The following is a 15,192-nucleotide window of genomic DNA, read 5'->3' on the forward strand; positions in this document are numbered from 1 at the left end:
CTAAATGCTTTACAGAATTAACTCTTTTCATCCTCAGAATTAACCCCATGAGCTATGATACTGTGTTAGCCCCATTTTTTAGTTGAGGAAACTGAGACACAGAGAAGTTAAATAACTTGGCCCGGGTGGGTCACACACAGCTAATAAGTGGTTGAACTCCCATTTGAAGCCAGGCAGTGTAACTCCAGTTACCTCTCATCTCTCTGCACATGGCACTGAAATATCCAGAACGTTCCCCCCATGAGGGAAATAGCAACCTGGTCAGGAAACTATAGAAGACATATGCCAACTAGGTGTTCAGACTCTTTTTGTTAACATTAGCAGATTCTAAGGAGCTTTCTGTAGCTTGGACGGAGTCAAAAGAAAACAGCTTCACAAGAAAGGCATGACATTTTAGACTGGGGGACTGCAAACTTGGGCCCATAGGCTATGTCTGACCTGCTGCCTCTTTTTGTAAATAAAGTTTTATTGGAACGCAGCCATGCGTGTTTGTTTATGCATCACCTGTGTCTGCTTCCTCCTTATACTGGCAGAGCTGACTAGTTGCAATGGAAATCATGTGACCCACAAAAGCTAAAACGTTTATTTTCTGGCCCTTTACAGAGAAAGCTTGCTGACTCTATACTAGATGGTGTTCTCCAAGCACCTCAAGATGGATAGCCTCTCCCGTTAGCAAGAGCGTATTCTCCAACTTGAGGAATGACCACTAATTGTCAAAAGGGACTGAATGATGCAGTATTTTCATTGCTGTTCAGTGTAAATGTGTGTGGCCCCTGCTGTGTGCCAGGCACCACTGAATTGACTCTGACACTAAAACTTGACATTCCGCCAATCCTCCAGTGCCCACGTTTCCATGACCTGACTGTGCACTTTACCTGTGTAATTTGTGGTGGGTTCCTCAGTGCTCCGTGGGTGCCGAGGGTCCATCCACTGTCACTTTTCCATCTGTGCCTGGCCTTGTCAGGAGATGCGTGCACACAAAGTGTTCACTTAATGCTGCTCTCACTTTAAGATTATGGGGGAATGAGCTAAAATGTAAGAAAATACTAAAATTAAACATTTTTCATATTTTATGTTCCATTATGAAGTTAGAATAAATTAAATTTCTCCAAAATTTGTCTGCCAGACATTTTAAAAATAACTTTTTTCCCCTGATTATAAAAGTGATATATGCAGAAAATGTAGAAGGACCTACCCACAAGAATGAGAATCTCTTCCACAAACCCCACCATCTAGAGGTAGCACTATAAATATCTGAGTGTAATAAATTGTTTTGAAGAAGATTCTGCCAATACACGATTTTTTCTTTTAATTTTTTTGTCATTGAAAATGTCTCAGTAAATAGCATTTTTCAGTGCTACATAATTTCATCATATGGATGTACTGTCATTTACTAAACTATTTCCTTTTTACTGGGCATTTAGGAGTTTTCCAACTGTTCTCTGTTATCAATAAAACATAACGACTCTCTTTGTACGTGAACCTCTGTCTGCATCATGGATGTTTCTCTGGATCAAATTCTCAGAAGTACAATTACGGAATTAAAGACTGTTAACGTTTTTTGTGTGTGAGGAAGATTGGCCCTGGCTAATATCTGTTGCCAATCTTCCTCTCTTTGCTTGGGGAAGATTGTTGCTGCACTAACATCTGTGCCAATCTTCCTCTATTTTGTATGTGGGATGCTGCCACAGCATGGCTTGATGAGCTACGTGTGGGTCCATGCCCAGGATCCGAACCTGTGAACCCCAGGCCACTGAAGCAGAGCACGCGAACTTAACCACTACACCACCAAGCTGGCCCCAAGGCTGTTAACGTTTTTAAAGCTTATAAGATGTACCAAAAAAAAAAAAAAAGCTCATATCGTCTCTGGCTTAATTTCTTCCCTGAACCCAAACAAGACTGGGCTAGTTCATGCAATCCTGCAACAAAGACTCATTAACACATAGTAATGTTCAGAGACTTGATATTAAAACAGAGTACATGAAAACAGGCAAACAGCAACACTTTATAATTATCTGTTTGCCAATCTGACATTTCTCTTGGGAACTTGATCATTTTCCTAGGGGGAGGGTGGTCTGAATGCCCAGATATTTGCCTAGAGATGTTCCCCGGGTTCCTTCGCAGAATCCAGCATAATTTTCTGATTCAAATGGATAATGGATGTGAGAATTACCTTACAGGATTGGACACCCCCAGGCCTTGACACCTGCTGTCCTTTCTCCAGGATGTCCCTTCCCCATGTCCCACATGGCTCATTGTCTTCATGCGGGTCTCACACAAATGTCACTTGCCCTCTCTTCACCCTGCTTTATTTCCTGGGTAGCTCTTATCTTTCCTTATCACTGCCTGGAATTTTATGTATTCACTTGTTTATTGTCTGTCTCTGAAATCCCGAGGGCAGGATTTTCTCTGCCCTGTCCATTGTCTGATCTTGTTAATGTTATTCTGTGTCTGTAACTCTTACCCTTAGGGCTATATGCATGTGGGGGTGTAGATGCTGTCACAGCGATTTATGTTACAGCCATGTCATTAGCTTCATCCCCCATATTCTGGTATGAGTATAATCAGCCTTGGGGCATGGGCGGGTGGCCTTGAAAAGGAACCTGTGCCATCAGGAGGTTACGTGGGCCCTGAGGAGGAAGGCCCGAGCTGTTGGTGTTGGTGGGCATGGCTTGGTCTTTATTCGTCACGTTGGTTGTTTGTATAAATCTGAACCCCAGGTCACTGCTGGCACAAGCTGGTGGCATCTCCCTCTAGTCTGCTCGCCCTCCCTGTGTCACAGAGCAGCAGTACAGGGTCCCTGCAAAGCCAGAGGGCCATGCAGGTGCCCAGATTGGGCTGTGCTGTGAAAGGCTACTGCAGTTAAGAAAGGACTGGACTTAGAGGTTCGACTTGGGCAGAGGGAAGGGTTAAACTCGGGGGCCACATGTCAACCCCAGTACTTCCCTTTGACGGGGCGCAGAAACACTGTGCAACGTTAGTGACTATGTTTTGTGGGAACTGTCACTCCGTGAACGTGAGCACTGTTAATATTAGGAATTGCTTACGGGAGACTTTCTGTGTTTGGGAGAGCTGTCTTTGCCACCATGACCAGCCATTGGGTCGGACATGGGTATGTGGACAGAGTACGATGCCTTTTTCCTTCTTTCTCCAGGTCCAGCACGTACCGCTCCAAGGGCTTTGATGTCACCGTGAAGTACACACAGGGGAGCTGGACTGGCTTCGTTGGGGAGGACCTTGTCACCATCCCAAAAGGCTTCAATAGTTCTTTTCTTGTCAACATTGCCACTATTTTTGAGTCTGAGAATTTCTTTTTGCCTGGCATTAAATGGAACGGGATCCTTGGACTTGCCTATGCAACCCTGGCGAAGGTAAGGAGAATGCACGGAGCCACGGTAATCAAGTGATCGGATGAGATTCTGACAGCCTGTCGTTGGAGGGGCCCACAGATGGGTCCAGGCTGTTGGAGACAGTGAGAATCACACGGTTGAAACAGACCTGTGGGCACACAATTAGTTGTATTTCTAAGCATTTTTCCTTTTTTTATTTGTCTTTGTTTGTTTTAGTTGTATAGCTTAAGAATGTTAACAGAATCTGAATCACTTTGATCATGGTGTTTGTTTAGGAGTTTTTCTTCGGGTAGGGTTAAAAGAAAACACATTTATTAAATTCGTATGTTCACATGAAGATGGAGCCTTCCCCCACCAGGGCAAGAGCGTCCTGCCACCTTTCTGTCACTCCAGAAGCCCTCTGAGGAGACACCTGGAGCCAGAATGAGGGCCACTTGAAAGTGTGCCCTGGGGATCTCCAGCCACGAGAAGTAGAAATGTGCCAAGGAGGAAGTGGGGAACCCTTGCTCACGTGAACATCAGAACCATCACAAAATGGGGAAAGACACAATTGAATGTTCTCCAAATATCTGTACTCAGGCCAACCTAATGGAAATAGTGTTGGTGTGCAGGAGGAGTGAGGCAGGCTCGCCTCTGTGCTGGGAATTTCCACCGGAAGGGTTCCGAGGCAGGGAGATTAGACGGCAGGGTATACCCATGGGCTCTGGGTGACCTGGCTAGGTTTGCATGCACTTGAGCAAAGCAGAAGGAGGTCACCTCTCCTGCCTGTAACCAGACTCCACACCTTGGCCTCTCACTGCTCAGTGTCAGGCTTTGAGGCAGAGCCAAGCGTGAAACAAGAGAGGAGCTAGATGGTTGCAGAGCAGCGGGCCCAGTGACAACAGAGCCCGCATTGATCCACGAGGATCCCAAAGGGAAGGCCTGTTTTCTCTCTCCCTGAAGATATTTGTTCCAACTCAAGTTTCCTAGCAGATGGTACGGGAGGTAAGGTGAGGGGGTGAGGTGGGGGGGGGGCATCAGGCAAGGGGAGTTCCCCAACCCCGTGGCTTCTCAGGGTGAAAGAAAAGCCCATGAGGCACTAGGCTGAGAACATTACAAGATGTTGGTCCACTTGGTTCTCACCTCTTCCCCATGAGGCAGACTTTGTAAGGCCATATGATCCCCATTTCAGAGATGTGCAGACTGAGGGTCAGAGAGGTAGCCAGAGCACAGAGCCCCGGGGATACTTCTCACTCTGTCTACAGAGCCCAAATGGGTTCTGGATCCCCTTTTTCCTTAGTAGGGTAGGGCGAGCTTAATAGGAGATTTTCAGGCTGGTGATAATCTACATTCCTAAATATGTTTTCACTGACAATGTGACCTTGGGCAAAATGTTTCACTTTCATGTGACTTTGAAAATGAAAGATGTGAGTATGATAAGATTTTGTGCTGATTATTTGGAAGATGGGAGAGTAAAGCTAAATGGTCTGGAATTAATAATATGTAAAACTTCCTTGAGAATAAACTACTTCAGAGTTCTTTGGGGTGTCCAGATTCCCCACATGACCTTTTATCTTTTCATCTATGAAATTCCAAGATTACCAACCATTGGCTTCAAGTTCCCAGGTTTGAGGAGACAATAACGGGGTTTGGAGGAAGCATGGCTGGAACGGGACTGGCAGGGCAGCCTGGGTTGGTGGTCCAAAGGTGCTTCTGAGCTAGCTTAGCCGAGCGCTCAGTGGTGGTCATAGTGTGTGGTGGCCTCTGGTCCATCCCAGAAGCTTCCCACCAAGGATATGTGTCAGAACCAACCACAGGGTCTCTTACACTAGAGATGCCCCGGTCCAGCTGCACACCTGCTGAATCAGGTTCTCTTGGGTTGGTCCTGGGCAACTGTGTGCTTTTAAAGCTCTTGAGGGATCCTGAGGCACAGGCCTGCTGAGGAATGACTTGACAGAATAATAATAGATCCCTAACCAGGTGCCAGGCACTGCTCCAAGTGCTTTCTGTGTATTGACCCATTTACGCCCCAGAACAGCTCTAGGGGTATTATTATCCCCATTTTACAGATAAGGAAACAAAGGAACAGGTCGCTCCATTATCAGGTGGCGGAGCCAGGAGCCAATTCCAGGCAGTGTTGACTTTGCTGCCTCTCAAGCACGGGGGCTGAGAGCACCAGACTGGGTCACCGGCAGACCCAGCCCACTCCAGGACAGGGCTTCATCTCACTCAGTGACCCAAACACAAAGTGTTTCAACAAAGATTACACATAGAGATAGTGCTGAATTCTGCCAGAGATTCCACAGAGTCTGAGAAGGAAGCAAGAAGGAGGCCCCATACAAATGAACCAAACAAATGGGAAGATTTGTATCTATTTGATAATGGGGCTCTATTCTCACTCCTTCTAGAATGACAGTCTTAGTTCCTACAGATAATAAGTAATTGTTCCTTATGTTAACCATAGGTGGTCAGACTATGCCTACAGCATCTATGCTACTGCAATTAAGTGTTCATCAAGAACTAACACCTCCTAGGGACTAACTCCTATCTCCCAGTCATCAAAGCCAAAATCTGAATGCGAGTCGAGCACTTTCCTTCCTTCATGACCACCAGCACCCGAGCCTCCCCCCCCCCGCCCCACCCCCATGCAGGGTCGGTGAGCCGAGTCGTCGAAAGAAAGATTTCTCGGACTCTCAAGGTCTGGCAGTAGTGCTCTTTTATTTAGAGAATAGTGTGGAATAGCATGGGGACAGGACCCATGGGCAGTCAGGCTGCTGCGTGGGGACAGGACCCATGGGTAGTTAGAGCTGCTGCTGCCGCTGCTGCTGCTGCAAACCTGGGTGGAGAGTAAGGCTAAATTTAAGGCATAGGTATGTGAGTTATGTCTTTACAAGACAAAGGAAAGAATATGCAAAAAGTTGTTAAAATGGTGTCAGTGCCCGAAGGGTCTGGTTATTGGGTGGTCCTATAACTTTTAGATAAGAATCAAACCTGGCAGAAGCCACCGCTTAAACATTATCTTCAGCTAAAGACAAAGGAGGATGTTGGGGGCGGTCAGTTACATGAGGTTGCCAGACAGTAAACAACTTAAGTTCTTACCTTTGGCATTGATTAAGAGTTTCTAGAGATAAGGTCATCCCCCTTCTTCCTGGCACAGAGAGGAGGCATCTTTACAGATGGAGGTTTCCCTTACAAATGTAAATGTTTCCCAACAAAGGGCAAGCAAACTCACTCCTCAGAGTTGCTTTTATTAAAGGTAACCAGCCCCCTTCTCATCTGCAGTTTTAAAAGTAACCAGCCTAAAATAATCCTCATCATCCCAACTCAGAACTGTTTACAGACCATCCCTCTTCCTTTTGAGACCTGGGGAAATAGGGGTGTCCTCTGAACGTAAGGCTGCTTGTAAGGGAGGTGCAGATCAAATTAGGGCTACCAAAATATGGCAATGAGGAATAATAGGGCTCTCAATGTTTAGGAGCATAGCACCGTTCCCTTCCTGCCACCTTCCTGATCATCAGAGTTCAGTAGACAGCTGGCAGTGCTACGCCATGTCCAGGGTCTGTGATCCGAGATGAGCTGTCCTCTTGGGTCAGAACATCTCATTTGTGTGGTGGACAACTGTGGCTGAAAGAGGGGAATACAGACTTTTTCTGAAGCTGCAAAGGCAGCTCCTAGAGACACTCTTCTCCCTCTACTCTGAAGTGTCTAAGATTAGGATCCACCATGTACTTTGGTCACCCACTTCCTCTCTTATTCTTACAACAAATTCATACCAAAAGGAAAAATACCAAGGAGTAGGAAGTTCTGTGGGAGGTTTCCAAGTTATTGTACTTAATCATAAGCTTGTTTATTGTTTAGCCATAAAAAAATTAAGCATAAAGTAATATCAAATTATCATGCCTGGTGTCCACATGGGATCCCTCCCTGTCCTCATTATGAGTCATGAAGCTGTTGTCCTTCTTTTTCATCCTCCTCCAGCCATCAAGTTCCCTGGAGACATTTTTTGATTCCCTGGTGACACAAGCAAAAATCCCCAACGTTTTCTCCATGCAGATGTGTGGGGCAGGATTGCCAGTAGCTGGACCTGGTACCAACGGAGGTAGTCTTGTGGGTATCTTTTAGTCTTCAAGGGGCGAAATATCACAAATCAATGGGGCTGTTTTCTCTGTTTTATTAAGACCCTGATAGAAATATTCAACATGTAGGCATACATAAGTACTGTAAAATTGTGATAATCCTTGTTATAGAACCTTTGCAAAAATGGATAAAATTAGGTATTATTTTTGATCTTTCCTGATCATCCTACCATCTAAAAAGATGATTCTCATCACTTCCCCAGATTCTATTAAAGCTTTTTAAAATTTTCTTTTGAAAGGTAACTGGTTTTGGTGGATGGTAGAGGGGCAAGTGAGAAACAAGGCGGGGGGGGGGGGGGTGGTAGGTGGCCTTACTCTGGGTAGAGGTGGCAAAGGGATTTTGAAAATTTGGTGGGGAGACAGGGACACCTGTATATCTCTCTCCCCTCTCTCACAACACACACACACGTACACAAAGTTTTCTATTGAAACAGAATGAAGGCCATCAGCACTAGATGTGCTGTCGCCCAAGCATCCCCTTGAGAGACCCTGCACCCAGATGTCTAAAGTGGGACGTGACAAGGAGGATGCACGGGAAGGGCCCTCTCGGGGTGGGTGCTGCCAACCCTTTGCTCTCTGACAGTGAGAAGCAGGCTCAGCCACTTTCATTTGCCAGCAGTCCACCGGCTCTTCACGCCCTTCTTACCCCCTTTCAGATTAGAGGGTAGCCTGGAATTTTGCGGGGTAACGTTACATAGTTTTGCAGAATGAAGTTTGAATCAGGGAAGCGTTTTTGTTCTGCTTTCCATGCAGGTGTGTGGACAGGAAGTCATCCTCTGTCTTCTGAGGAACTGAATGATGGTCAGTCTAGGTGGTTAACCATTTTATTGCATTTCTTTGCGGGATAGGGGGTGGAATCTCAATATTGTAAAGCTAGAATTGCGTGGACTTCCTTTAGATAAGGGGGACCACCAAAGCATCTTGATTAGACGAGCGCATAAAGTTATTTGACCTTTGGATGCATGGCCCCAAAACATTCCGTGTTTAATTTTCAAGCATATATATGTGTTTTATAACATCACAATAAAGGGAAAGTACCAATTCAGTGACGTTTCACCTTCTAAGTGCGTGCTTCTTTGTGTAACTTGTTACATGCCCGCATATTTTTTCTCTTATACTTGTGAATATGTTCCTTCCCAGGTCCTGGGTGGAATTGAACCGAGTCTGTACAGAGGAGACATCTGGTATACCCCTATTAAGGAGGAGTGGTATTATCAGATAGAAATTCTGAAATTGGAAATCGGAGGCCAGAGCCTTAATCTGGACTGCAGAGAGGTATTTACGCTGTGATCCCTTTGTGTCTACCTGTCTGTGTGCCTGGGGTGCTTAAACATTACAGCTTGGACCTGAATATGAAGTCAGAAGGTACATTACTTACAAGGCAAGTCAAAGATTTGTCATCAAAGGTTATAGGGCCTTTTTGTGTAAATTAAATAGTGACCCACCTCCCCACCCAAAAAATGGCTTCCTTCTGGCCACTTGGCTTCACAGAGGAAATCAGCATAAAATGGTAAGAATTGTCTAGAGCTGCACGTTTTACCCTTCATCTTGGACCAATGGTCCTGAACTCTAAGAGGATGAATAAGCAAGTTTTCATCAGTGCAAGGAGACAGAGGGGGACAAAAAGTAAGCAAAATGAAACCAAAAATAAATCATCAGCTTTGTCCTCCATTCTTAGCTAATGCCCCCCTTCCCTCCAGCACACAGTTCTTACTCGAACAAAAATTACGTGTGTGGCTAAAGATGTGCGTGGCTTCACGGTGCTGAGAGGGGGCAGATGTGCAGAGCCGCGAAACCAGACCTCTTATTAAACTTGTCAGCACCCTCTCGCTGCATTTCGGCTTATTTGTGGCACGTAACGACACGGTGATGATGAGGACTTGAGGCAGCCTCTGTCATCTACAACATTTTCAGAGTGGTTTATAAAAACCACCAGCATTTCATCATGCTTCTACCTGTCCTCACTTCCTTTCATGTTAACCATCACATTCCACCATAAAAGCTCATGCGCACAGATGCCTCTGAGAAACCAGTCAAAGTTTGGTAAAGTGATGGTCCCTTCCACTGTGAGGATGCTTCAGTCCTCCGTCCACAGATCTGTGTTGATGGTCAAAAGGCACTCATTTGCTAATAAAGAATCCAGTGGTAGCGTCAAATATGAGGGCCTATAATAAAACACAAACTCTTCGTATGTGTGTGTGAGTGTGTGTATTAGGGAGTATAAGCATATATTTGGAGGTTTGATGCTTAGATTCTTGATTCTTTCCTGCCACCAAATATACCACCCATGCCACAAGAGACCAAACAAAACCCAGAACGTCCCACCACAACGTTTTAGCGGCTACAGCCCTTTCAGATATTTTAAAGTGATAATTTCTTTGAACAAACTAGACTGTAGTTAAATTTGTTTCTGAACTGAAAATAACTTTACATTTGAAAATAATATGAGGGGCTGGCCCCGCGGCTGAGTGGTTAAGTTCGCGCGCTCCACTGCAGGCGGCCCAGTGTTTCATTGGTTCGAATCCTGGGCGCGGACATGGCACTGCTCATCGAGCCACACTGAGGCGGCATCCCACATGCCACGATTAGAAGGACCCACAACGAAGAATATACAACTATGTACCGGGGGGCTTTGGCGAGAAAAAGGAAAAAAAATAAAATCTGAAAATAATATGAGTAAATTGACGTATTTCAATTTCTCAAGATTCTTCACTCCTCCTACCTGCTCCCTGACAAAATCTTATTTCCTTTTGACCTGATTGATGTATTCAGTCAAATGACTTTAAAGATTTGCTTTAAAAGAGGGGGGATTAAGTTGCTATGATTCAGCCGATCCCTGGGTGGCCTTGCTCGTACAGTTATGTCTCTGGTGGTGGAGTGGCTTGTCTGGTGTTGGCCCGCTGACCTCCATTTTCCTCACTTGGCCCCATAAAGAATGGTAGAGGTGGGAACAGGGCTGGCGAGGCTTGTGTGTGTGTGTTTGTGAGATTCTCTTACTGGATGGAGCTCTGGTTCTGTTCCAAATGCAAATATGGGGTATGCAAAAACTGCCCTTCTTTCTTCTCTTTCTCCATGAGTGGGATAACGGAGAGTTGAGTTTGTATGATTTGCGTCAATGACATTGAATGTGTCGTTTCAACCTCTAAAGACAAATGGGTCTTCTCTCTTTGCCCTTGGGGGTTCCTTGATGGGGAAGTTTGGGTACCTCAAAATAAGAGAAGAGCTCTGCTTTGGGAGGGCAGTTAGTTTTGGTCATGCCACTTCCCTTCCTGGCCTCAGCTTCCTTATCTGTGAAATGAGGATGTTGGGCCAGCAGATCCTTGGTTCCCAAGTTCCGAGAATGTGAGATGAATTGTAGCCACCAACGAGGTACTGGGGCTGTCCAAATTTGTATGTAACAGATGCACTGAGACAGCAGGCTAGAGCCATGCGTTGATATGAAATGCCATGTCACTCATGTGCCTTCTCCCCCTATCCCTCCCTCATTGTAGTATAATGCGGACAAGGCCATCGTGGACAGTGGCACCACACTGCTGCGCCTGCCCCAGAAGGTGTTTAACGCAGTGGTCGAAGCTGTGGCCCGCACATCTCTGGTGAGTCCTCAGGATGCTGAATCTTGGAGAACAGCAAGTCCTGACCACACGCTGGGGAGTGTTACCATGTATTATCCAAATAGTCTCCATCTGACTATTGGGGTTTTTTTTAAACAATTACTTATTAAGTTCACAGTCTTATTCTTTGACATTAACCAGCAAATAATTCTTTCACTTTAACCTCAGAGGACTTGGATCTGACGGCGCGGTGCTTTTGAGTATTTCAAATAATAGTATAGTGGGTGTAGCACTTTCTTTCTAATCTAAGAAAAGAAACACTTGGCAATGTACTTCACTCGGCTCTCCATGGCCGCAGGTTCCCTCTCTGTGGATTCAACCAACTGTGGATAAAAAGGCCTGTGATGCTGCATCTGTACTGAACGTGTATAGACTTTTTTTCTTGTTGTTATTCCCTAAACAATACAGTATAACCACTATTTCCTCAGCATTTGCATTGTATTAGGAATTATAAGTAATCTAGAGATGATTTAAAGTATACAGGAGGCTGTGCTTAGGTTATATGCAAATACTACACCGTTTTACATAAGAGACGTGAGCATCTGTGGCTTTTGGTATCCGTGGGGGTCCTGGAACCAATCCCCGTGGATGCTGAGGGATGGCTGTGGACTAAAGTAAACAGTAAACCAGGTGTATGTTTGTAGCCTTTAAAACGAAACAGATAAACCAAAAATCTTCCTCCTTTCTGGCCTGCATCCAAGCCATGCTGAGATTTTAATTCTTAACTTCTGTAAAAGAAGGTGATGCCCAGAAGACAAAGGTCAGTCAGGCAGATTCCATAATTATCTTACGGTTATGCTGAAATACAATTAAAATCATGGGCGAGGACAACATACCTGTGGGGGACCTGGCTGTCGGTATTCCCAGTGTGACCCCATCTTCCCAGCTAGTTCAGGGTAACGGCATGGACCAGAAGGCACTGATGAGAACGAACACAGCTTCAGAGGTCAGACGGAGATGAATTTAGCGCGCTTTCTGCCACTTATTAGCCAAGTGCCTGGGGCAAGGGCACTGTGCCCTCTGGGAGCCTCCATGTTCGTCTGCGAGGTTGTCGTGAGGGTTTGGGGTGAAGTGCCGGGAACAGTGGGTGTGAGGTAAAGAGGGGCTTCTATTTAGTGTCCAAACCACAGCACAACTACTATTTGTTTGGACGTGGGATAAACATTCGTCTCGGCTCCTTGGGTGCTTTCAAAAGCATCTGTCCACGCACGACCACCCTCGCCAGTTCCCCAACAAGGAGTGTTTCCTGCATAAAACCCTTTATCCTGGTGCAAACTCGGCACTGACTGTGCCACTGCTCCGTTGGGACGGCCGAATTCAAAGGACAGTTGATAGGAAAGCGCACAGCAGCTGCTTTGTTCCAGGTGACAGCAGAAACATGGAAGGAAGAGGGCTTTGGGTTGTCCTGAGCCAAAACTTCAAAAGTCTAGAACCGCGGTGGTATAGCAGCAGGTAAACCAAAGGAACGCCAAGCGGAAATAAAACAGAAATAACTCGGAGGCCCTTTCTGAACTAAAATCTTCAAGGCAGCAGCCCGGAGCAGCTGCATCGAGAGCCAGCGCAAAGCCCCTCCTGTGTCGTGTCTCACGTCTGCTGAATCAGAGAAGTCAGCAGGTAAAGCTTTAGTGCCTTGCGTTGAGAACGCTGGCCGAAAATCAGACCGTGCTGGAAATAAGGAGCAGGATGCTGGTTTTCTTCAGGAGTAAAAATGTGCTCAGCAGAATTAACATGAGCATCTTCAAATTTGATATTCTGAGCGATCAGTGTCTTCAACTGTCCCAAGGACTTGCCTCCAGCATCGGCAAGCCCGGCAAGCCCTTAACCAGCCAGGCCTTGAAGGCTGTGAACCCAGCCCTTCTCCGTGTCTGAGAGAGCGGGCAGTGACCCACAGACCTTAGCACTCCTGAGGTCACTGCAGCACGTGTTCAGCAGCCACTGTAAGACAACCACGAGGTAGAAGGAACGAGCTTACGAAATCTGTTTGCTTTGTCTAAAATTATCCTCTGATTTCAGTGCCTGCGTCAGGAAGGAGAAATCCGGGAAGGCTGTTTGTCTCGGGCAGGGAAAGCTCAACAAGATGGATGGTGTCACTGTCCCATTGTGTGGGGACCAAAGATGCGTTTGTTCTTCTTATCTGCTAGGTTCCTCTCAGCCAGCATTCTTGGCTCGGGTTTTCTTGCTGGTTAAGGAAAGGGCTGGCTTTGAAGAGGTAGACACAGGACAGAGGCCGGGCTCTCTCTCCTGGCCTGGAGTGTTCAGATAGGATTTTAGAAATGAAGGGTTTGTAAGTCTCTATTTTGAAACGAGCCTGGTGGGGAGTTTTGGGCATGGTGGAGACCTGGGCTCCCTTCCTGCGCAGCCGCGGTGCCCACATGGCCAGAGCCCAGCACTTCTGCATCTGTAAAATGCAGAAGCACATGACACCCGCTTTAAGATCGCTTCTGACTTGAAAACTGCGATCTGAGAGTAGGAACTGCCCTCCAAGGACACATGGCTTAGCCCCCGGGGAGGCCTTCCAGACTTACGGGCGCCTCCATGGAGGCAGCCGATCCCATATCCAGTTCTGCACCGTGCCCCTTAGCTGAGTTACTTGGCCCCGTGAGCCTCATTCATCATCTGCAGATGGACCTGGTCATAGTCCTGACCTCAGAGCTCGGTGCCCTTGGTGCAGTCTCACCTGCCCTTAGGTCTTCCTAGAAGCCAGCAAAAGGTCTGCCCTACCCCTTATCAACTCGTCTGGCAAGGGCTTCATTCCTATGATGCATATTTCAAATTGACCTCGCTTTCGTAAAAGGTGAAAATATATTAACGCCAGCATTGGTGTGCCCTGTGCTCTCTTGGTCCACCTACGCGAGAGGAAGAGCCCTCAGGGCATCTTTCCCGCATTGTCTGCCCTGGGAGGGGGGTCGGCACCTGCCGTGTGTGGTTGTGTAGCAGGCAGCGCTCACTCGGTATTCATTCAGTGACATCCACGGTGTCCCCGGGTCCTGTCCTGCTTCCTCTCTGTAGCATCCCGCTCACCTGTCTGCCTCCAGGAGGTTCTCTTGGCTCCCACACACCCTCCACCCTGGCCATCTTCCCATCCAGGGCCCTCTTCCCAGATCTCCTTTGCTGGCCCGTTTCTCAGGGTGGGTCCTAGGCCCCTCTCTGCTCCCTGTACTCCCTCCTAAGCAATCCCACCAACCCCTCAACTTGCCTCCCATGTCTCTTCCTCAAGGCTGCTCCCTTGACAGACACCCGCTTCCTCCCGGTCAGCATACGTCCGCCCCCGTCACATGCTCCTCTGGCTCTGACCTGAGCGGGGCCCTGGGCTGGAGGTGTTACAGGAGGCACAGCCGGCACAGGCCTTCCCTCTGGAGCTGCAGGCTCAGGGCAGCCTTTGCTCAGAAACCGTTGCCAGGTCTGTGAGATGGCATGGGTGCAGTTGTAATAAACGTGCGGATTCAGCAACTAGTGGACACGCGTGGGTGGCATCGCCCTTCCAGTCCCCTGATAGGAGGCGCAGGTGGATGTCTCATGCTTTTGGCCAATCGTGGTCTCCTACAAGTATTTCCTGAGTGTCTCCTATGGGCTGGGTGTTAGGACTACGAGGGGCAGTAGACAACAGACCCCCGTCCTTAGAGGGCTCAGATCCCAGCAGGACACAGAAGTTAACCAATCACTCCCATTAATGTAAAACTATAGCTGCTATAAGCAGAAAGGCCAAGAAGGAGAGATACGTGATGGGATACCAGCATTACGTGGGGCAGCCAGGGAGGGCTTCCTGGATGAAGTGACCTCTGAGCTGAGATCTGGAGGAGGAGAAAGATGTTCCAGAAGAACAGGGAGCCCGCAGAGGGCTCTGTGTCAGAGGAAAACTTGCTGGGCCCACAGAATTCAGAGAAGTGATGCTGGACAGAGCCTTGACGGCCACACTTAGGATCTGGTCTTTCTTCTAAAGGGTTGTTGCCCACTACTGTGTGACCTTGGCTTGGGCAAGTTACTTCACCTGTCTGTGCTTTGGTTTCCTCATCTGTAAAACAGGGAGGACAGTGTTACTGCACTGATGGAAGTGTTTGAGGATTAAATAATTATTGCTGCAAAGGGCTTATAACAGAGCCTAACACCAGTAAGTGC

General features: G+C 47.1%; 1 protein-coding gene across 2 annotated transcripts in view; it reads left to right on the forward strand.

Annotated features, from left to right (window-relative positions):
- The window catches only part of BACE2 (beta-secretase 2), an 88,093-nt gene that overhangs the window by 41,763 nt on the left and 31,138 nt on the right, over positions 1 to 15,192 (forward strand). For both annotated transcript variants that reach the window (XM_023630202.2, XM_023630203.2), the window contains exons 3-6: positions 3,155 to 3,371; positions 7,308 to 7,436; positions 8,606 to 8,740; positions 10,957 to 11,058. In XM_023630202.2, the coding sequence (XP_023485970.1) occupies positions 3,155 to 3,371; positions 7,308 to 7,436; positions 8,606 to 8,740; positions 10,957 to 11,058 (583 nt within the window). The remainder of the gene's footprint in view (positions 1 to 3,154; positions 3,372 to 7,307; positions 7,437 to 8,605; positions 8,741 to 10,956; positions 11,059 to 15,192) is intronic.

This window comes from Equus caballus, chromosome 26 (genome assembly GCF_041296265.1).
Source record: "Equus caballus isolate H_3958 breed thoroughbred chromosome 26, TB-T2T, whole genome shotgun sequence".
NCBI classification, from domain to species: Eukaryota; Metazoa; Chordata; class Mammalia; order Perissodactyla; family Equidae; genus Equus; species Equus caballus.